The sequence below is a fragment of the Ischnura elegans genome, chromosome 7 (assembly GCF_921293095.1).
Source record: "Ischnura elegans chromosome 7, ioIscEleg1.1, whole genome shotgun sequence".
Lineage (NCBI taxonomy): Eukaryota > Metazoa > Arthropoda > Insecta > Odonata > Coenagrionidae > Ischnura > Ischnura elegans.
Window position 1 is genome coordinate 109,572,079 of NC_060252.1, and position 24,907 is coordinate 109,596,985.

The 24,907-nt window shown below is 36.9% G+C and overlaps 1 protein-coding gene across 1 annotated transcript in view; it reads right to left on the bottom strand.

Moving 5' to 3' along the window:
- LOC124163065 (trissin receptor-like) overlaps positions 1–24,907 on the bottom strand; it is a 319,914-nt gene that overhangs the window by 147,955 nt on the left and 147,052 nt on the right. The window contains exons 3-4 of the mRNA XM_046539851.1: positions 23,726–23,929; positions 4,102–4,467 (exon numbers count right to left, since the gene is read on the bottom strand). Coding sequence (XP_046395807.1) covers positions 4,102–4,467; positions 23,726–23,929 — 570 coding nt within the window. The remainder of the gene's footprint in view (positions 1–4,101; positions 4,468–23,725; positions 23,930–24,907) is intronic.

The following is a 24,907-nucleotide window of genomic DNA, read 5'->3' on the forward strand; positions in this document are numbered from 1 at the left end:
ATTCACACAGCACTGACAGCTAACATGAAAAAAAATTCTACACAGAAATGTAATAAGATTTTAATTCCAACTAATGCAAGTTCAAAAGCATAGCACAATAAATCAATGGGGAGTTTATTAACCAACAAGGTGTGAAGGAGAATTTTAAGATTTTCTTTCAGAATGACGAGCATGCCTTTGCTTTCGCGTTAAATATGAGTGGAGTATCTCCCTCTCTCGTTCCCAGTTGCAATCCCTATCCGTTGTCCATTCTCAGCATACGTTTCCAACACGCAAACATCTTGCAGAATTTTAATGCCCTTCGTGGAATGAAACATCGGCTTGTGACGACGCAACAACAGATTTCGCATTTTTTTCGAAAGGTGGGCGACACCACATTCGCTTCCTGCATCCAAAATATTGGCCCAGTTCCAGAATTCCTGCAGTGTTGCATCATTGTGGTTGCTTGGGACACCGCATGCATGCACGCCCCTTGCAAATCCACCTCACCATGATGCGCCTCTCTGAGTGCCCTTGACGAATTATCTTTTTGTAAAAATGTATTCAATACGTTTTTTTTTGAAGGGTGCTCTCATTTCGCTTTCTCCCACCTTGAATAGTTTATTCAAGCGGGCCATTCGAGGGAATAATACGTTTCAATTATACAGTTCTCGAGAAGTTTTGGTCGCATAATTTAAGCTCCAACTCTTGCAAGATGAATGGAAATGAAACTTTTTTGAAATAGTATACACGAATCATGATAATATTGTAATCTGAGCAAGACTCATTGAAAAATTGCGAGATATCAAATATTTTCCTTGCAGTTATGTACATATGTATTCTTCTAAAATAAATATACATAGGATTTATTCCTGTTCAATTACAGATGAAACGGCAGTGCGACATTGCTTCCAATTAATTTTTATTAACTCTAAGAGACTACATCTATTTCATTAAATAAATAAATCCTAATTAATTGCAACTAAGCAATTGCAATTTTTAGTACATAACAAATTATTTTCATAAACTATTGATTGAATCAAAAACAATTCCCCTCTTTTTTTTGGTCATCGATATGAAAATATCAAGCAGGACTAAAACCATTGTATTTCATCGATAATTTCATATTCAATACACCACTGTCTCCCCTAGTGTATTTCAAGCATAAAATAGAATTTATCACGAGATTTTAAACCAATTATTGGTCTATCGTGGTGCAAACTTGCCCCAAGAACGGGTTTGACTTTATTAATTGCTTTATAAGACCTGTGTCTTAAATTTCTTAAGTTAAAACGTAGAATAAGAAAATTCAATGAAAAATTCCGCATGTACATGCCTTGGTCTACCTCCCCGGTATAGTTTGAATAAAGAAGGCATATTTATAAAAAGCCATTGCTATGCTTATTTATGTTTTTTTATTATTTTATGACCGTAAGGTAATTATTATTAAAATTAGTAGGTACAGCCGCTCTTGATTAATAAATGGTGTAACGAAACTGTTCAGTGAATAATTGGCGGATAGTGACATGGCTAGGGTTCCGGTAAAATACATTCTGAGCAAATGTTAATATAGGTCATTATACATGAAAACTAAATAGGTATTTTAAAACTAGATAAAGAATCAATATCATTGGGAATCGTTAAAAACTACTGCCAGCAAACACAATGTCATTCAACGCTGAAAAAAGGGATTAGGTCTGATGCCGCTACATTTCCAGGCTAAGCTGTTGACTTAACTTAGGAATTTTCTTTCAAAATGTATTTCTAAAGTAATAAAATCGCAAATTTAATTATAGAGCCACAATATATTCCAAGTAAGGAAGACACATCGTTAAAGAGAATTCAAGAGCACGCAGCTTATCTGACGCGACTCTCAGAGTAGTGTGAAGGTTCATAGCTGATATTAATATGCATTCCACCGCAAGGTATGCCAATATTATATAAATCCAATAGCTATTTAAGGAAAAATATACGTAATTGCCAAATGGCATTTTTTCCCTAATCCTTTACAGCGAGGTCATTCTTTTCCAAATATTGCTCGGCGTGAAGAAAAGGAGCCACGCTCTTCTTTAATCTTGATCTCGATGCGCTGTTGGAAAACCTATGTATTCCAAGGTCGCGTCTGTTTTGGACATTTTTGTCGGAACTACGCAAGGAAATTGATTCAAGGAACCACGTGTGATTCATTGGGGGCTGGTAAGGTTCCAGGAATGTCAATATTTAATCGTAGTGTCCAAAAGGATTTTTGTATGAGTTCATCGTTATAGCATCATTCCAGAGGAGAGCACAGGACTGCGTCGTACTTGCAGAGAATTTTTGCAAAAGAGTGTTCCTGCCAGTTTTTTCCTCTATTTAGCCAACATTCTCCAAAAATGTTCATTAGAATTCCAGCCAGCTGTTTCTTACTAATATAACTACTATAAGATGCATAATTTCACTAAAATAACAAATTACCCTCCTATTTTTAAAGGAAAATACGTGACCTCAATATTCACTGCAGTCAAGGATAAAGATATATTTTCACTATCAACTGATATGCTTAGTCGGCCTCGCAAAGTTGCACAAAGATGAAAAAAAATTTGAATTAATACCATAAAACGCAGATAAAGATTACAAAACCTTGATGTAACATATATATAATACTATTAATTTTGATAAGTTACTAAAATGCTACAATGCCATGCAAAAGAGATAATAAAAGCTACAAAACAAGAAAATGATTTTTTATGATGATATTTTAACTGAAAGAGCAAATGAGTTGAAAAAACAGGTTAAAACAACCGAATAAAAAGATGGAAAAGTTTACAAATACTTCACTGTTATAATCCAGCTAGGCGAGAAATGATAAAGAAAAAAATGTAAGCGTTTCAAATTTCTCGAATAACCGACAACAGAACCGAAAGAAGTAACATGGGACAGTGAAAGTTCGAGGGCTATGGTATAATGAAAGTTTTAGGATTGCAAAGCCATAAAATACTTGCATATTATAGATCATTATTAAAATTAAAATCTGGGTTTTGAACAAAATATATTATATTGTAATTAAAATATTTAAAAATAGAAAATAAAAATGCAATTTGAGAATGTATATGTGACAGAAGAAAAACTTGAATAGATAAATGTAAAAGTAAACTTTTTTGTATTCAACACAATATTTATTAAAAGACAACCGGTTTCGAACTTTTGAGGTCATTTTCAAGAGGTGAAGCCACCATCTCTTTCTCCTCTCACGGTTAAATTATAGATAGTGACCTGAAAAGGTCAAAACAGGTTGAGTCTCCTATTAAATATTGTGTTTAATATAACCGAGTACAGTATTCAGTCTATCATGTCACGATCCCACAAAGTAACCTCGCAAAATAATTATTTCATAAATATGTAAGACTTACAAAAACAGCTAGTAGGATAAACGAGTGGCCGGAGACCGCTTCAAAGCAATACTCGGTTCGATGGCCACAATAGGGTAGTTTCCTTCATCAAAGAAAACGAAAGGCATTGATTGCGATTCGTTACCCACCATTAGCTTATTCAAAATATACAAATTATTTGGTTTTAGAAATACCGGTTTAGACGAATGGGAATGGTCAATTTTAACCTCATTTGAAAAAGGCCAGATTGGCGCCCATGCGATGCCACTCCACGATAGGAGTTTTACATTGTCTGACATTACCAATGCATGCATGAGGCACAGAGCTCAGGGAAATATCTCTTAATAATCACCTATTAAAATTGCCGAAGGTCGGAAAGTTTCCTTCGTTTGATACGGTATTTATAAAACTTATTAAAGCCAAGTGCTACCTGCTAGCAGGGTACTCTGCAACCTGCTAGCAGCCTGCATCGCAGCGGCGCACGCATACTCGCCCCAAGGTCACCTCACACGGCGACAGCGGGAACCAGAATGACGTCACACGGGCTTTTCCCAGCATTGATACTTAGCCGTCGCGTTTTCGCGCGCTTGAAAATTTTCACTTTTCATTTAATCGCAAAAAATAGATATCGTCATTTAAAAATCTAAAAATACGTATCCCAGGAGTAATAATCTTTCGATTTAGGCAATAAAAATAATAACAGGAAACCACCCTATTGATGATGCATTGTACCTAATGTCTGCCATTCACTCACCCTGTCCGATGGAGGACGAGGCGTCGCCGAGCGTGGAGGTCGCGGTCGCCGGCGACTCGTCCCCCGGCGCCGCTGCCGAAGAGGAGGCGCCCAGCCGTGTCACGGCGGTGGTGCCCTCGGGCCGCGGGGTCGCGAGGCGGCACCCTGGGGCCCTCGCTGCGCAGTTGTGGTGCGCGCTGGTGCACGGGCCCCCTCGCCTGTGCACCAGCTCCCGCCTCAGGCCCTTCCACAGCTTGGAGACGATGAGGGAGTAGGCGAGGGCCATGACGATCAGAGGAACCACGAGAAGCGCAGCGTCCACGAAGATGTTGAAGCCTCGCTCGGACGCTGGGCTCGGCCACTCCTCACGACACTTGTGGCGACCGCCTGCGACGGAAAAATATAACATCGTTATCATATAGACAATCATTCAACACGCAATTTTTTATGAATAAAATATTTACTCCCCATGGATAAATCATGCATTTTTTATTTATTTAATAATAATTTAAGAATAATAATTGCCTTTATTTGTATATACAAACTTGGTCCTTCTAAGCCATATGGCTCGTCACAAGGTTCCAGTTATTCAATACAACATGTGGCACATTGAGAGCATAGCATTTATATTACAAGTTTCAACTTCAACTTTAGGGAATTTTAAACAAAACTATGATAATTTAATATATTTTGTACATATCAGATTAAAATAAAGAAATTACAAGTTTACAATATCACTTATTAACCAATCTTTCACTTTTCTTTTAATGTCGGCCAAAGATTTGAGATTACATAAAGCCTTTGCCATACAATTAAAGGTATGAGGTACAACACACTTCAACAACCTTTTACCGTACATGTTATTATAAAGATAAAGTTTCAACAAAGGACAGTTGCGTTTGTCCATAGAATGTGCATTATTATCTACATTTTTCCTAAAGTTTATAGAAGGCTTCTTTTCAATTAGATTTGCGTTAATTTATACAATGAAATATCTATAGTTGGTTTTAAAAAATCTATTAATGTCCTCTCATTGGCATTATTTATATTAATAGTGATCCTCAAGTCTTCCCCTGTGGTAACTGAGTATATTCGCGATTCGGTGCAAAATTTGATAACGTACTTCGTAGGTTGTAGATATTATCTTTTCAAGTTAAGCATAAAGAGGAAATGCCATCTTTTTCGTATGATTAGGGGAGTGGCAATGGTTCATCCCAGAAAATGCTGTTATTTCAATGGAGAAATTGATGTAACATGCATGGAGAAATGGCCAACATGTATCTTTAGGTTTGGTTAATTGACTAGTTGCAAAGCTAAAGTGGGCTGAAGATCTAGTGGACTGGTCCGTTACAGTCAACATCCTTAGGTTTTTCTCACGTTTGAAATCCTTATGTAGGCTTTCGCACCGTGGTGAGCATTCAGCAGATTGGTTTTCGGGGTTACTACCGCGTAGATTCATCTCGAATTCATCTAATTCAAATATTTGGATGATTCGAAGTTTTTACTGGTCCTTTGATGTTCAAATTGTCCAAGTTGCACTGTCAATCGTTCATTACATTGCTCTTGCAACTGAATGAATTATTATCAATGCAGCCAATTAGATATAGCTCTAATTAAAAATCAATTTTTAATACATTACCAGCAAATAGTTTTTACCTTTCGTTTTGTTATTCACTTTTATTATTTTTATTGTAGGTACTTTGGTGACAATGCGGAAATTGTGGTCCATTTTTTTCCAATATCAGTATTTGAACAATGTGATAAGATGGAAAAAGCTCATTGATAATTTACACCTGAATATTTTAAGCATAAAACGTTGTTGCCTAAGTAGAAATTCAGCCCAAAAATGATGAAAAACGCTTAATTGGACGGGTGTGGTGCGTTCTCCTAATTCTAGAGCAAGGACATAAAAATGCTCCAACCAAGCATGAAACATGTGGTTGGTGGGGATGACACATCATAAACCCCTAACGTGTGTTTTTAGTCATGTTAAGGAGCCCATATTTTAAATACGAGGATTTTCTATTGAGTGAGCCCGTAGGATTTACCCGGGTACAGAAAACAAGATCCTCCGGTGTGAACATGGGCGGTTTCAGCATCACATATAGCGAGAGAATGTCATGACCTGGGACCGGGGAGTAAGGAATAACCCCTGGGAGAAAGGGGTGTTTTTACAATGGGGAGTACTACGCTCTAAGATAAATACAACTCAAACTTTCCTCACGTTTGGGACATGCATTAGCATATACATTCCCGTCAACCCTTACAAGGATGCAAAAACTAATAAAAATTAAAAATCTTTGATACAATTGTGTGGAGTGGTCATGATCCCTGTTACCCCTCTATATCCGCCCCTTGCTAAGAATCCTAGCCTCACTATAAAAAGTACACCATTTAAATTCGAATGCTGATTCACCTGATGCATTTGGTCAATCTTCCTTCTTCACTTCCATACCAATAATCACGAAGCCCGATGGGTAATCCAGCATTATCGAAAACTATAATTAACTCCTAAATGGAAAATAAGCTTCATTATTTAAATTTTATTCCGCACCTCAAGAAAATGAAATCCAAGACCATGTCAGTCGTGGGAGTTCTTTATCGACTCATCACTGTTACCGACCCAATCGCCATGGGAGCTATTTTCACCGGTTGCGTTCTCCCAATTCTCGAGTACTGCTCCGTTATTTACTCTACTGCCAGTCCCTCCAACCTTAAAATTCTTGAACGCCCAGTTAATTTCTTTATTTCAGTAGTCCGACACCGTGATCCTCACCTCCATAATTCTTCTCGCTCTGAAGTAATATCTGCCCTATCATTGGTCCCACTATCCTCCCGTAGGAATTTACATGATATTTCCTTCATTTAAAATGCCTTAAATGGCAAGTTCCGATCCTCAGATATGCTGCCGTTCTTTTCACTCCACATTCCCACCCGCTTCTTCCGTAATAACCACCTACTACACCAACCTATATTCCGTCTTTCTCTCTCTCAGAGATCCCTTTTTTACAGACTCCCTACCTCTTTCAATACCATTTCGACTACTCACCCTTCCCTGGATCTTTCAATGCACATCAGATCATTCAAGAGGCAGCTTCGAAAAGCCATCTCATGAATCCCTTTTTTTTCTTTTTTATATCCTTTTTATAGTTTTTTATAGTTTATATTTGTTAAAGCTGCAGATTTTGTTTTGTATTCAATATAAATGCCATTTTGACTGTGTTTGAATAATTTAATAAATAAATAAAGAAATAAATAAATAAATTTCCTCCTAAAGTTTCAGCTTTAAGCACTTCAAATCCTTTAAAACTCATTTGTGACCATACAATATCCAGAGGACCTCAAGACCATTCTTTTCACTTCCACCCGCAAGACAAGGCAGGAAAATTAAGGGACCCTCATTAAATTCCTTTTGAATGCCCACAGTGCTGCATGAGACTGCATGTCTGTGACGGGTGTTTTACTTCCTCAGTGCAAGCGCATCTCGAATTTCCGGGAGAAATAAAATGTCAAAGTGAAAAGGCGTTGATGTCGGAAGCGTAGCTCTGCTCCACACAGGAAGATGCAATCAGGATGCTAAGGACGTCTAGACTTTCTAGATGCGTCGATGCACGTCTATTTAACAAGTTGGCTTTACTACGAAGGTAGATAGAATGCAGTTTAAATTTAGTGCTCATTAGTGAAGGTGCCTTGAAGGAAATCAGCGAGAAAATGCTCGTGAAATAAAGGAAGTATTTCTCATTGCTAGTAAACCCATTGCCTGATGAACTAAAGCTGCGAGCTAGCATGAATTTCCGCTGATTTCATTTAACCCTTAACCAGTGATGTGAAATATTCGATACACTATCAGTGACGTGCGGTCTGGGAGACTGCAATAAAACAAAAATTCGTAAAACCTTGTAAAGTCATTTTCATTGCTTAGTTTACTGTTTCTTTAACTTCTCAACTATAATAAAACTTATATTTCATATTATGCATTCCAAATACGAAACAACTTTTTCAATAAAAATTGTTATTTCAAACAGGATCAAAAAACTGACATAAAAAACACTTGAGTTATTATTTTTGCTATGGTATTTTTTTAAATTAAGTACTTAATTACCCACGTTATGCAACTAGAAATGCTTCCTTATAAAATGTTAATTGTTATTATTATAATTAAAAATCACTAGGAATTGTTTTAAAAACTTTTTGAATCATTTCCACCAGCATAACGTTTATTGGATTTCCAATTTAGTGACGTAAGGTTTCACAGACCGCTACTCAAATTCAGTTTCAACTTTTCAGAAATTAGTAATAAGAACGTTAAATTTTAAGAGTGCTATGTCCATATTAAACAAAATTATGACGCCCACGAGGATTATAGATATTTTGAAATAGCAATTTTTAAAATATTCATAATTTTATAAACGCTGCGGTCTCTCAGACCGCACTTTACCGGCTACGGGTTAAGATATTCTGCAGTGTAGAACTCATCCCGAATCGAGCCACGTGTGTGAATTTTTTGGACATTCACGGTAAGGTAGCTATACTCTGTTCATTTTATCTTTGCGGGTGAGCTGGCGTGAGTTTCATTGGAAACACTGACACTAGTGTTTCACTGGAAACACTAAAACATAGATTAATACTCCCTTGAACTTTTTCCTCAAGAGTGTGGCCTTCATAGTAAATTTTTTACAGCTAATTGTAATTTGTGACCATTTTATCCCGTCTAGATGTATATCAGTGCATCGCATGGGGAAGAAATATTGCAACACGCGCGTCAGGTTGATACCTATCAAGTTTGAACACATGATCCCATGTTTTACAATGCATAAATCCCAGCTCAAGTTCACTTGCGTCATAGTAGCTAAACTCTGTTGATTTTATCTCTGCGGGTGAGCTGGTGTGGCCAATGCAAGAGGAGATGAGGGGAGGGAAAGTTTCTCAACATGTGATTTTGCCTTTGCCAATTGGCAAACAGTAGGCGTGGCCTCAGTGAGTCGCTCTCAGACCTCCGCCGAGTGAACATCGTGAATATGCTCGTGGAGCAGTGTTGCTAAACCTCACACGTTCTCCTTGTATGCCTTCCACCAACGGTACCTCATTCAGCGCGGTAGCGCTTCTGTGAAAGGATTATCCCCAATGTCTTCCAAATGAGTAGGTATATTGTCTCGGCGCCGGGGCCAAAATACCTGTGGCCACCTATGACTCACACGTTTCCAGTGACAAAGTAGGGCAGCTATGTACATTTGGCAACGTTATGTTCGTTCCTCCTCTCTCTCTCGGCACTACCCCTCCCCTATCAGCGAAGCCATCCGAGAGTGTCCGGGCTCTCACGAAAGCTCACCCGCAGACATAAAGTGAATAGACTATAGTTCCTAACCCTGGCCCATCTCTCAGTTCGAGAGCTTTATTTGTGGGTGTTGCGTGCTTCGTTCGGAATTAGAACCAGGGTCCACTTATCAGCAGCGATGCGCTCTACCCAAGAGGCTGCTGGTGAACATGAAGGAAATTGCTCACCCCCATCCTGAAAGGTGAAATTCACACGTTAATTTCGCTTTCATTAATTTTTTTTCGGAAACACAATTTCTCTTGCACTACGTAGGTTATGAAGACCTTGGTGTAATAAAATGGCACGACTTAGGAAAAACTGGGATTACGATGAGTATAAATTAATCCAAACAGTATTGGATTCGATTAACTCATTAGGCGCACTAATGGTTTCACAGGAGAATATTTACTTTAACGTAAGTGATGTTCATTTTGTTACTTATTATATAAGTTTATCAACCATATTTCTATTGTTCATTTCCATTGGAATGGGTTTAACATTAATTGAGAACCGCTCCAAATAAAATAAATAAGAAACAGGTAGATTTGCAATTATATAGCCAAAATATTTCGATAGTTTATAGTTGCTCACCAAGTATGCTGAATTCTGGATGATGTAAATAAATGGATTGATCGACTATGCCATCTATTCTTTATGGATGCAATGATCTCGAGTAATTCGTCCATGAAAATTTTGCTTACTACGCAAAACCAACTGTAACAGTTTCGTAAAAAACAAACATACCTCTACAATTGTATTTTTTGTTTTACGCAAAATGTAACGTCAATATGATCCATAGCATACACATATTAATAACATGACACAATGAGTTAATGCATTTTTCAGCAGAAAAAAATCCCCAGGCAATACCCTGCAGCACATAGCAGGGCAAAAAGCTAACACTGTGGTGACTAGACATGGACAGCAAAATTAAGAAATTGGAAATAGATACAATAAGAGAAAAGCAGTAAAAAAGGTTAGATATTTAATGACATACGGCATTTCATATGACACTGGGTCTTTTAATATCAGAGCTCGTATAATATTTTACAGAGCCGCTTTCAAAAGGATATTCTTTCTTGTGGATCCATAACATAGGACAGCAATTGCTATCTCTATAACATTTTGAATGTTTTTTTTTCCTGGCCAAAAATATTCAACTGCATCCACGGTAGGCTCCGTTGGAATTAATAACAACAATGCATCCCATTTTAGTTAGACTTATTAATGACTTTATTGCCATGAAATTTTAAATTAACAAATTGAGGAATGAGAAAAACAGAAAAGGTATATTCATTGACAATGTCACCATGCATGTATCATAAATTTTCCATTGAAATAACAGCCTTTTCTAGTATGAACCATTGCCACTCCCCTAATCTTACGAAAAATTGGTATTTCCTCTTTATACTTAACTTGAAAAGATAACATCTACAACCTACGAAGCACATTATCAATTTTTGCCTCGAATCGCGAATTAACTCAGTTACCACAGGGGAATAGTTAAGGATCACTATATTCCATATTATTTCTACTGTAAAGATACATTTTTCTCAACTTATATGCAACTAAACTCTACAAATGAGGTACCAAAATGACCAGATTTCGTCAGCGAACGCGCGACGGCATATCTTACCTCCTAAATATTACTATTGTTTCTTAAAATAGGTTTTTAAATAATTAAAAAAACCGGTAAATATTCCTGACGTTAACGGCGCACAAACTGATACATTTTTTTCATTTGCAACAATATCTCACATTCTTTAAATAACTTTTATCAAAATGCGGCTGATTCCACATTCAAGTCTCCTGTTGATACGTAAGTATGAGTCACCATGTGCGTTTAACAGAGGATAGTGTAATTAATTCCAATGTTGTTGTTTAAAGAGGTCCTCTGACCTCAATTTGTGCATGAACATTCCAATTAAATTTTTACATAAGACCCTGCCTTTTTTTCTACAGTTTAAAATTAGAAACGCGCCTATCCCTCTGTGGACCTGCATTGAAAAGAGCGGAGGAAGCCAGCTGGGAGCGGGCGCAGCACGCTCGTTTATATAAATGATGCCAATGAGCGGACATTAATAGATTTTTTAAACCAACTATAGATATTTCATTGCATAAATTAACAAAAATCTAATTGAAAAGAAGCCTTCTATTAACTTTAGAAAAAAATACATGATACATCCATGTGGAGTAGATATTTTATTCATAAAAAATCATAACTTTATTTTAATATATTATTAGATTGATAAGTTTACAGCCAGACTTCTCCATATAAATCCACTTTTCCAATGATTTGATTGATTATTTATCGTATGTTGGACAATTACACGCAAAATATTCTTAATCCACGCACATTATGCCCTTCCACAAAATACAGTTTGAATGAGAAGCTACCTTGACCTAAAATAGATGCCATATTTCACCTACAACAATGATAGCTGATCATTAATACTGCATTAACTTAGGATTTATAGAAAAGTGTTTTTATGGACCTAAAAATGCACTTAGCGGAATTAGCCATAAATTTCAAGCCAACATCTATAGTAGAGCTAAAATGGATAGTGTGATGAATCATTCCATAATAACCAGCCGAAATCATTTTCTAAATTTTAATGGTAGTTTATAATCAAAGAAAAAAATTGAAAAAGGGAAATATTTTAATGGTAACCGTTAAACAATGCAGTAGGCCTATCGTCTCAAGCTCCTCTTAAATCAACAATCGTTGCCGTCCCAGCTGCCATGAAAAAATGATAATAAGTACATAACATCTTCATCAAAAGTGTTATGACGGCTTAAAAAATAATGTGATCAAATTATTCCACACGTATTCAAGCATAAGAGGCATGATTATTTGGAAGTACCTACCTAATATACAGCATTACATTTCACCCTAAATACAGATATTTTCATGGAATATATTCCTCAAAACTTGTCGATAAAAGCAATAAAGAAAAAAATGTGAATCATATTAACCAACCAGCAATAAAGGTTACCGAATTAGTAAAGTTTAAATTAATCAGTTATCACATAAAAATTTGTATACCTATTAACTCAATCTCAATGATGGGCTTTTAATGCTATCTTCCAAAAATATCTTTCAGGAGGAAAATAATTGCCGTATTTTACGAGGATCACGTGATGAGCAAAGAAATGACAACAGTTTTCAAATATCTCAAGTTCATAAATTAAATGTTATTTCAAATGAGTTGGTAAAACTCATTTTGATGAGCTCCAGCCTCCACAGTAATTCTAGGGAAATCTCTCATGATAAGCAATTACATTCGCTAGGAGGCGTCATATACAACGCAAAAAGCTAGGCATCAAAATAATATCTCGTCAGTGAAAGCAAAACCATCGAAGAATACGCAAAAAAGTTAGTGTAAAGAAAATTGGGTCTCAATAACGCAGCAACGTGAGGAAACTGCAACGGTAAAAACCCATTCAAACCATTTCCTGATGACTTCATGCCGATGTAATTATGGAGGTGGTGATCAAATGGGATTAATTTCGAATGTTAGCCGATAGCCAATGATTCAAACTTCAACTGGTCTCTATTCACAACATGTAACTCGCTTCAACGTTACGGTATCATCTTGAAGTTTCCTGGGTTTCATGCACCTTAAAAAACGTGAAGTTTATGAACTTTAAAGATCAGTAGGAGAGTATGGAAAGAGGTTTGCCTCTAAATTTTAGTATTTTTGTAAAGGTTTTATAATGATGTTGAAGAAGTAATGTTAGCGATAAAACTCATTTGAAACTATAATGTTACGTAAGTAATTTGAACTTCTTTCATTCGAAATATTGTTTAATTCGAATATTTCTCGTGATCCCTAGCATTTTGTATTCAAACAATGCTAAAAACTCGTGGATAATTCGACTTTTTGGTGTTCGATGTCAAATTAAGGCATAAATTGTAACCTGCGACTCTAAATGGTTGTGAATCTATCGGAAAATATGCTTTACCAACGCTATTGCCAGGTTTATTATATAAGGTTTGTTTTAGACAAAATACTTAACAGCTTAGAGTCTGATGACTAGAGATACGTGAAAATCGCACCTTCATTTTTATTATATCGCACTTTCAATAACACGTTATAGCATTTTGTAGAGTCTATTTTTTATTCCCATGATGAGGTAGATGGCGATAAATGTAGTGAAGCACAATTGTATGACAAAATACAGAATTTTTTAAATAATTTTGTCGTAGAACAATGATAAATTAAGGAATAAGACATGAAGTGGCGGAGGTGTAGCTTTCCCGCGCCCACTTGTAGTTCGCGGCCACGTAGAGTCCCAGCCAACTAGCAGCTGGCCAGTAGCTCACTTGCTGTAGGTGGTGAGTGTCGGCGGAGCATTTAAACTGCGCTCGGCACAAAAAGTACGAATTTTGCCGTCGAAAAGGCAAATTTGCGTAAAAATATCACAAAATTCCAATCGTCACATCTATGTCGCATTTATTTGCGCACATAGCATCTATATCGCATTTGCGATTTTCACGCATCTCTATAGATGACTCACCCTTCCCCTCCCGCCCGCCGCGCCGACAGTTCCAACCCTGTGCAGCAACAAAACAAAGCCGACACATCTCCTAGTTCATTGATATTTGCCATCCTCCTGCCAAGCTGTCATGTCAATTCCAGTGACAGTGACGAGTTACGCGTAAACGCATCACAGTGCTATCGGTCACTCAGTCAACTGCGTAGTTCACTTCGGTTTGTGCATCGTCTGGTTTGTTAACCTACTCTAGTTTTAAAGTCGTCCTTTATGTTGTAGAGTGGAAAGTGATTATATTTAGTTTTCGCGTACTTTAACGTTTAGTATCCCATCATGATACGATTTTCTTCTAGCCACAGTGTACTCCTAGACAACAGAGGAATGCAAAAGCCGGGAATTAAAGCATCACTCACTCGGAGATTCAGTCATGTTTTTTAAAGTCGTGTTGTAGTGTGGAAAGTGATTACGTGTAGTTTTCGTGTACTTTAACGTTTATTGAGTGTAGCGATCATGGCATCAACGTCGTCGACAAAAACCCGGCCTCATATAACTTTGACTTTAGCTGAAAAAGTAGTGACGATTAAAGAATTGGAAACAGGCGTTGAAATAAATATTCCTTTTTTAAGGTTAATTTAATATTTTTAATCGGAGTTCATCAAAGTATTTATACTTCAGGAGTGTCAATTTCATAACGATTTTGTTTTGAAATATGAATTTCATTGTTTTGAATCTATTTATTAAGGACGATTTTTATTCGATTTTTTTGGATAATTCGAAGTTTTTCGCTGGTCCCTTGATGTTCAATTTGTCCAATTTGCACTGTATATCGTTCATAACATTGCTCTTGCAACTGATTGAATTATTATTTATGCAGCCAATTAAAAATTACTCTAATTAAAAATCAATTTTTAATGCATTGCAAGAAAATAGTTTTTACCTTTCGTTTTGTTATTCACTTTTATTGTTTCCAGTGTACTTTGATGAAAATGCGGAAAAAGTGGTCAACTTTTTTCAATATCAGTATTTGAACAATGTCATAAAATGGAAAAAGCTCATTGGTTATTTACACCTGAATATTTTAAGAATAAAACGTTGTGTACTAATTAGCGATTCATCCCAAAAATTATGAAACACGCTTGAATGGGTATGATGGGTTCTCTTAACACTCACCGTGCTGACCTTATTTCTGTATCCCTGTAGCCCTGATCTGTAGCCCTGTGCTGGCCATTTTCTATATCTTTGTGGTTTTTCTTACCAACTACCCTTTTGATACGACGAATAGGTACGTAAAAGATCTATTCAGGCTTCACTTGGCGGAAGTTTGATATATACGTACGTACGTATATTCGTACATGATAAAAAACTATAAATGGTAATTCCTACACATTACTGCAGACTCAACTACCGACCATGGTTTCAACGTAAAATGTACTCTTAGATGAAACCTTGAAAATGACATAGAATGTTGAAACTGTGGTCGGTAGTTGATTTTGTATGGAAGAGTGGAAAAAACCATCTGTAATTTTTATCATCGAGGAGTAGGTGTTTGGTATCATTTTAAAGACTGAATTTAGCTTCTGTTTTTTTCATTTGTTTATTTAGAGGTAAGTACCATTTTGTTAATATATGGCAAACTACGATTTATCAACAGACGGCTGGCGTATAGTACGCCCGTATCAAAAATCGAAGGATTTCACGTAGCGTAATATTACGCCCATAACACGCAAAGTAAAGCAAGCAAGGACATAAAATTTCTCCAACCAAGCATTAAACATTTAGACAAGCATACGAAGGGATTTCAAGCAGCTACCCAACACCCATTAAGGTAACTCAAAAAACTAACCATATTCTAGATTATTCCGCTCAGGTATGTTTTTCGGTGAAATGAGGGCATAATTTTAGTTCAAAGTTGCTTTTTTGGCGGACAAGACAGAATAAAGGAGATACACTGCCGAATCTTGGGCCACTAAATTGCCTCTTTCCTTGTGAGATATTTCTGCCTGCAGCAGAAAAAAAAACTTACGTCATGAGACAGCACGATAAATGGTTTCAAATGAAACGATTCGTGAGGGTAACTCGGGGATTCAAATAAGGAGCCAAGCCATTGCATTGTTTCTTGGAGGAAATTATTATAGTGGAATTAAAAAGTACACAGGAATGATCAGGGGTAGGTTAAGAAAGAAAAAATATTTTTGTGCGACCAGTGGAGATACATTAATTTTTATTCGATTAGCAAATAAGTGAGCCAGAAAATATCAACGAACGCTTTTGGAAGTCAAATGTCCATATACAAAATAGGCCCTGAAAGTGCGATGGCTTTATATGTTCAATTGGCTACTATTCCACAAATCATTCTGGCAAAATGAAAAATCACAGAAAAATAAAGACTTGCTAAAAACTGGACTTTGATGACCGATTTGAAATTGTGAATATCCCCACTAAAGTTTATAATGACCCTTTCATTCACCTCTCCTTTCACTTACGCACCCAAATTCTCTATTAAACATTAATCATCTGGACCTGAATGTTAACCCTTAGAAGGCTAACATTCCGAAGGCCAAGAAACTTCCCCCCAAGCTACCAGGTTTGTAACTCATCGATTTTACAGCTTTCTATCTTTTCCCCCGGGAGACCCGGCCAAGAAGTAGTATTTGATGAATCATACTGAGTTGAGACCTAAATGGATAGCTTTAAAATCATTAAGGGCCTATGTAACCTACATCTATCTAATTTTCATAGCGGTTGTCTACATCAACACATAATTGAGGCGTCCAAAAATATGTATGAAATGAATTGTGGTAAATTAGACATTGTGTATTTTCACTCCAATGGTATCGATTTCTGACAATAGGTGGATAATAGGACACCCAGAGACTATTAACATGATCTTTAAACTGAAGTAAATATATCTATTATAGGTCAGATCACGCCTCGAGTATTATCACCTCCTTAACTCTCATATGTATTCCTTCCTTACATCCTCAACCCTTCTCTATGGTCCGTCTAACTTTCTCATTTCTCCTCGTTTCGTCCAAAACTACATGGATTCAATGAGAGAATACATACGTAGGTGTATTGTTTGAATTCAATTTTACATTCTAATAAAATTTGGTGGAATACAGATTATGCTTAATTAGTGTCCTTATTCAACTTAAGGGAGTAAATATTAAGCCCAATCTACGTAATGATACACAATCAGTAGAGAGAGTTATTTGCAAAATGGAAGGATTAATATAAGCCCGAAGATGGTCCCAAAGGTTTTAAAGTTAGTATAGTTTAAAATTACTGAAAAGTAATTAATTAAACTAGTAAAATCAATTGAGGAAGGTTTCCAGAGACTTTCTTGAAATTAAGAGCCATTAGTTTTATGGAAACGTTCATTTTCCGGTTTTCAGCTAGACTTCTTTCGGTCATTAATTAGTGAAAAAATTTGTAACAATAAACTTCGAATCCTCCATTCTTTGTAAACGGTGTACTAATTAGATTAGATGTTCATTACATTAAAAATAACTCTACCACATTTTTTATTATCCTTTATGGTAATGAGGCATGCCGTAACCTACTAGTGCCCGTGGGCGATATGAAAAAATATTTCACTTTCTCTTCCCATTTTTCAACACTATGTTGTTTGTAAAGCATGTATAAAAAGTGACTAATTAATCTCTAATTGAATAGTAGAATTCTCATTCTTTATCATGGGATGTGTTTCGTTATTTACGATTACGTGAGTCAGTTTGCGAACATTATTATTGTTCTTATTATTATTATTGATATATTAACGATACAACCCCAATATAGACATTTTATTTAAATTAAATCGTCCCTGAACGACTAAAATTTAATGCAACATTTGCAAAAAAGCGTAAAAAATAAATTGTCATTGCTACAAGAATGAAATTGCGTCCGCCAATGGCCTTCCCTTGACTTTGCGGTAAATATTTATTACGCAGACGAGATGAAGGCATAAGATATTTAATTGCACTATAAGTCCCTAAAGACTAACCGAAGACATTATTTTAGCAGTTTCTTCTTCGTTCACATTAGATTTCATGGCAGCATGGCATGGCATAAACTCTCACAAGGGGAGTGTCACTAAAGTGAGTCTCAGATCAGATGTCCGCGAATCATCCCCCGTATGGGGTTATATAGCAAATAGTATAAACGAAAAACACAGTAAAACATATACAAGTTAAATATATTACCTTAGAATTACAACAATATCAACAATCGAGCGGTTACCCAGTGGCTGCGATATTTAACTCATACCCGGAGGTCCAAGGTTCGATTCTTGGTCTCGAAGTTTTGTTTCTTCCGTATATTATACAAAAACCTGCTGTTCATCATTACTTCTAACATTTTCAATGAAAATTTTATTTTTTTATTGAAACCAGGCTTCCTTGTGAAAAACTGAGAAAAAATCTGCCACTGCCACCTTGCAGAAAAATATCTCCACGGAAAAAAATAAAATTTTTCATTGAAAATCATGGAAGTAATGATGAACAGCAGTCTTTTTTAAAATGATAGGTAGAAACAAACCATGAAAAAAAGGTGCTGAGACCAAAAATCGAACCTAGGACATCCGAGTAGGAGTCAAATACCACATATTTGAAACGAGCAAAGTATGCTAAACACATGATGAATCTTACTCAAACTAAGAGACAGAAGAAACTGATTTTTAATCGAGCAAACAAAATAGCGTATTGGTAGAGTGAGATTAACACTAAAACCACCGATGGGGTCATTTTGAATCCTTGAGATTTTCATTTCTCTGCTTTGACTAATATTTTACGAATTCTGGCCTGGCACTCAGTGGCTTTTATTAATTTTTGACATATAATAAGGCCTTACGACAAAACATAGCTTTAGAAAAAAAAATACACATTTTTAAAAATCTACCGTTGACTACCAAAGAGAGGAGATACCAACTGTAGTAAAAATATTTTTTATTTTATTAAATTATTTCCCCACTTTCTATGTGGTCTACGTAATATTTTTTATTATATAAAAATGATAATAAAATATGGTGAAAAGTTTATGTTTACTGTTGTATCCAATTCGTCAGTGATAATCCCATTAAAACAATATAACATGCAAGAAAAAAATTTCAGTGCAATACCTTCGAACATCGTATTTTTTTAATATCATTTAATGTTAAAACCACGACTGAAATATTGAAATTATAAACAAAAATTATAAATCAAAGCAACTTATCGACAAATTCAGATATGAACTGCAAAAAATAATCAATTGTAAGGTAGGAGTCAAAATGACTCCATACGTAGTTCCAGGAGTGGTGTCAAGACCGGTATTCCTAGTGTAAATAAACACACTTAAGGCCTAACTCTCATTTTCCATTTTCTTATCCTAAACCCTGACATTTTTGCCGCAGACCCTTGGGGTGAATAAAAGGGTATGATAAAGATTTACTTGGAATAATATTACGCGACAAATCTCCAGTAAAATCCGGAATCAGCGTCATTTAGTGGAATTGTCCATTATGAAATGAATAATTGCAATTCTCTACGATTATAAAATTTTTTTACGACCTTTGTTTCGATGGTACTGAAGATAATGTAGTAACATTGAAACCTCGGTCGTAACAAACTTTATTGTAGTGGAGCATTGCAAATGAGTATTTAAATACCAAAGAAAAAGCTTATTCTTAAATTATCAAGTTTGTCTACATTCGGTATTTACTTTCTACATTTGGAGAATGAAAAAAAAAGAGTAGAACAGTCATGTTTGTTGCAACAATTTGCGGTCTGAAACCGAAAAAAGACTGGCAAAAATTGCAAGATATTGTTTTAGTTGCATTAATAAAAACAATCTCAGCTAAATATGCTAAAAATATAACACTGAGGCTATTTTCAGCACTATTATTCAAATATCTTTGCAACGTCACACTAATTTAGAATGGAAAATATGTGGATGTGGATATAAAATGGATGTGCATGTCTCAAGGTTTCGTAAAGCATCTCGCTCAAATTTATGAGGTTTTCATTTGATTCCCGATATGGTTCTGTGCCAAATTTAACATCACAGAAGGCACAAAAGATATGCGTAATTACATATGCTCTGGAATAGGAATTATTATAAATTTTAATTGGAGGTGGGAAATTTTTTAAAAATTTTATGGAATTTTCAGACTATCCGTCATTTTTAATAGAATATAATACATATATAAAAGCAATTTTTGATCGCTTTATAATATTTGATTTCCTTTTAATTCAATACATGACGGCAAATCATCAATTTTGTGCACACCTCACACGTACGCATATTATCTTTGGCTCATGTCATGAAAAGCATCACCAGATAATTTTTTTACGCGATTGTACACATTTTCTTTGCGAAAGATACTTTCTTTTTGTATTCAACTTTTCCTGAATTTGCTTTATAACATGAAAATATATAGTTTGTGAGTGAAATTCTTTCTTTAGCTTTGCCGCAATTCCGGTGCAACGGCTAAGTTGATGTCTCATAGTGTGGGCAGTGGATGATTCAGATATTATGGTGTTAAGGTTAAATCGCGGAAGGTTAAATCACTTTATGCAGTGGCGCAGCGAGGGGGGATTTCGGGGGATAAAACTCCCCCAGAGCTCAGATTAATTTTAAGTTTAATCAATTTTGCTTGATTGGATACATATTACTAATAGAATAGTGTAAGGATTAATAAAATATGCCTCAGAAAGCCGTAAAATTCACCATTTTCAACAATTTTTTCTTAAAATTCCGCAATTTATCAACCTCGCATCTACCGCTTATCCTGGTGGGTATTCCATTCCCCGACACACTCCGGTATTACTTGCACCTAAACCCCCCTCCTCCCAGCCTTAATTCCTAGCTGCGTCCCTCACTTTATGCGGCTTTGGTGCGAATATGAGGTTCTCCACAGGTAGTGTCGTCTTTGAAGCCCATAATCCCTATCCTTGCCTCCCTTGATGAATGGAAAGGTCCAAACACTTAGCGCAATGAGACTCGTTGCATCGCCGCAGGAATAAAGGAACGTAGTGAAACACAGGAATCAGTTGAACATAGCTTAGTGATCCGCGAGTTTTGTCCTGATAGCTCAAAGGTCCGTGATCCGATTCCCGGGACGGGAATTTTCCTTGTAGTAAATATTGTGAATTTTCAGATGATAATTTTAACTGAGGCGATAAGTGAATCTTAAGTTTTCCACTGCTCACAAATTTCTCCAAAAGAAACTACATACAAGTGTTAAAGAACCTGAATTTGTTTTCCACTTCATAAAACTGTGAATATAGCAGATCAACTGCGTTTCAGAGGGTTATAACCTTGAAAAAAGATCGGATGCTATCCCGGCGTATGCTGGTAGTGAAGGCTATTCGAGTTCTCCACCGGGTAATCTCTTTCATGGCTGCCGACGTTTCGGGGTACGAATCGTACTCCATCTTCGGGGCTGAGTGTCATGTCTCGGAAGGTGTTCGCCTTATATAGCGTGCCGGGATGTTAGGTTCCCTCTGGTTAGGTCCTTGGTATTAGCCAATCGGATTTTATTCAATACGGGTTTCCATACGTTACTGAGGGAGTAACCGCCATCTCTATTGAAGGTATAACCTTGCTTTGCACAAGCAAATTTATACCTCTCTCAGATACGCCGCAATACGTGAAGGCCTTTCTTTATTTCCACTCAACTATCCCGAAAAAAGCACATAACGGACCTTGCATCGCAGTCAACCAACTAACAATATAACACCTAAGAGTGAGAATATACTTACTCTATGAATACGCGTGCACAAATACCCATGCCGGGTGGGACTTGAACAAATTTCGTGTTGGCAAGCAAAAACTTGACCCTGCCATGACCGAGGCTGATACGCTACGATATTTCAAGCTACATCTACATCTGCATAATACCCTGCGAGCCACATCTAGAGTGTTTGGCAGGGGGAGACAAATCACTAACATGCAGCATGCAAGAGGACCGCCACATGCACACCGCAAGGTCACAGAAATATTACGCACTCAAGCAAAATATACATGCATATTCATAAAAAAATTGCTAATGGTTAGTAATTGCTAGAGCAAATACATGCAAGATTAGAACTATGAAAAAACATGCAATGAGTGAACCTAGCGAGCGACGCCATTAATCCTATGAATTGAGACAACGTTACTATCCTGAATAGTACGAGGGAAGAATGACATTTTAAATCTCTCTCTTTTGCAGTCTATTTCTTTTATTTTATTCTCATGATCACGTCTACTGTAGTACGATGGTAAACGAAGGATATGATTCACGTCGTCTGAGAAAATATCTTCTTCGAATTTCCTAAGTTAATCCTATACTTCGATCTACACTCCTGTAAAGATTCTTATCCTAACTCGTGTAACATACTGGAAACGCTGTTTTTTTTGTCGTACGAACTCATTACAAATCTGGCCGCCCTGCGCTATACTCGATTGATTTCAGCAATTAGTCCTACCTCGCAAGGGTCCCACACGCTAGCAGCATATTCCAAGTGAGACCTCACTAGAGTCAGGTATCTTATTTCTTTCACCTTTTTTGGGCAATTACCGAGAATTCTTTCTACAAGCTAAGATGTCATCAGCCAGTCAGCTGGATAAGTGCAGGCGATAGTAAATGGGTGCGGGCACGAAAGGGTGGACATGCGTTACGAGGAATATGGCTCGAGGATTAGCCAAAGTTATAATGTACACTCAAAAATAATTAAGTGGTTCTGTTAGGCATCGTAAACTAAGACTATGGAGGTCAAGACCATAAGGCAAAGTAGGGACCTAAAACTTGATAAGGCACAGCAATTCAACTATTATAGGAAAACTGATACAGTAGTGAGGACATAAGGAAGAGCATTAGGAAAGGAGGTGTTCATGAACAGGAAAGAGGTTCTGAGAGGATCGTTATGTAAGAGTTTAAAGAAAAGGTTAGTGAAGAGTTCGATCTGGAGTGTAGTACTTTACAGTGCGAAATATGGACACTTAAGAGAAGGATGAGAGCAGATTGGAGGCGTTCGATACAAGAGAATAAGAACAAGAGTTTCCTTCATCAAAGAAAACGAAAGGCATTGATTGCGATTCCTTAACCACCATTAGTGTATTCATAGTATACAAATTATTTGGTTTTAGAAATACCAGTTTAAACGAATGGCAATGGTCAATTTTAACCTCATTTGAAAAAGGCCAGATTGGCGCCCATGCGATGCCACTTCACGTGATATCACAGAAACCTAGTTTCTACACGAGAGGATAGGGGTTTTACATCGTCTGAGATTACCAATGCATGCATGAGGCACAGAGCTCAGGGAAACATGTGTTAAAAATCACTTATTAAAACTGGCTAAGGTCGGAAAGTTTTCTTCGTTTGATTAGGTATTATTAATCCTTATTTAAGCCAAGCGCTACCTGCTAGCAGGGTACTCAGCTACCTGCTAGCAGCCTGCGTCGTATCAGCGCTCAAGCCTCGCCTCAAGGCCACCTCACAGGCCGGCAGAAATACGTCACACGGACTTTTCCCATCATTCATACTTAGCCGTCGCGTTTTCGCGCGCTTGAAAATTTTCACTTTTCGTTTAATCGCGAAAATAGATGTCGTCATTTAAAAATCTAAAAGCGTAAAATACGTTCTCCAGGAGTAATGATCTTTCGATTTAGGCAATATAAAAATAATAGGAAACCACCCTATTTGTAGAATACCAAATGATAATAATAAGCCTTTGAGACCAGGCTCTAGTTGTTAGTCGCCCCAAAAAGTATCTCTATGAAATAAACATTTTTGAGTCTCTTCTGTTAACATTGGTTGACCGGGCTTGACCTGTCGTGGGAAGAGGAGGGAGAAGATTGTGGAGTACTCACCGAGGTTTCCCTTGAGCGCCTTGAGCCTGGAGACGACGAGTATGGGCACACTCCACAGGAGGGATGAGAGCCAGACGGCGGCGATCATCTTGTATGCGTGGAATCGCGTCTGCCAGCGGCGGGACCTCAGCGGCCGACAGATGGCGAAGTAGCGCTCCAGCGAGATGGCCACGAGCGTCCACACGCTCACGGACACAGAGACGGCTGCAACCGACAAGACGCGGAGACATAGGTATTAACACTAGAACGCCCGGCTGGGTCAATAGGACCCAAAATAGAATATTCACGTCGATTATTTTGGAAGGAGGAAAAATTTTAGACTTATATTTCATGACTTTTAATTATTTAGTTTGATTTACCACAGTGCACGACTAAGGCCTGATACATTTATTGTTTTTTCATATTTTCTCATCACTTATACCTGCCATGTCCGGATGGCTCATTTTGACCCAGACTATCAAATCCATTTGAAGCCTGTATGATCTTAGGTTTTCCCGGCGTATCAGTTGCAGAAAAGTTTCTCGGGTTTTCCACCGGTTGATGTCGTCCATGTCCCCCGACGTTTCGATCAGCGACTTGATGATCATACTCAGGGGATCTTCCGAATGAGGGAGACATGGACGACATCAACCGGTGGAAGACCCGAGAAACGTTTCTGCATTTGAAGCCTTTTTACTTTCCATTGTAGTCGATGTAACAGTATGATTTATACTGATTTTTTGTGAAAATGTTATAGTACTTTTTGCTAACCTGATACCAATGAAATTCATGGTACCGCTCAAACCCATCAGAGGAAAAGTGACAACTATTCACTAAGTTGTGGAACCTCTTTTCCCATAACGTCTTATAAATTGATGAACAACGACAATTTTAATATTTTTCGTCTAATTAAATTTTCTACTGTCCTCCCAAATGCTTTATAAACAATGTTAATAAATAAAATGGGAAGCAATTAAGTATTTTGAGTAAAATATGCAAACATGGTCACATTGGGTCAAATTGACCCACTATGGCGTAATAGGGTGCAGGGATTGGTCGGGCATGCTAGTATTAAGAGGACGCACTCACCATGATTTTATGTGCATAGAGAGTTGTTTCAGTTGTTACAATCTGGTGTAGTTCTAACATATCAGTAAATTAAATCTTAATGTCAATATTCCACAAATATTTGAATAATGCGTC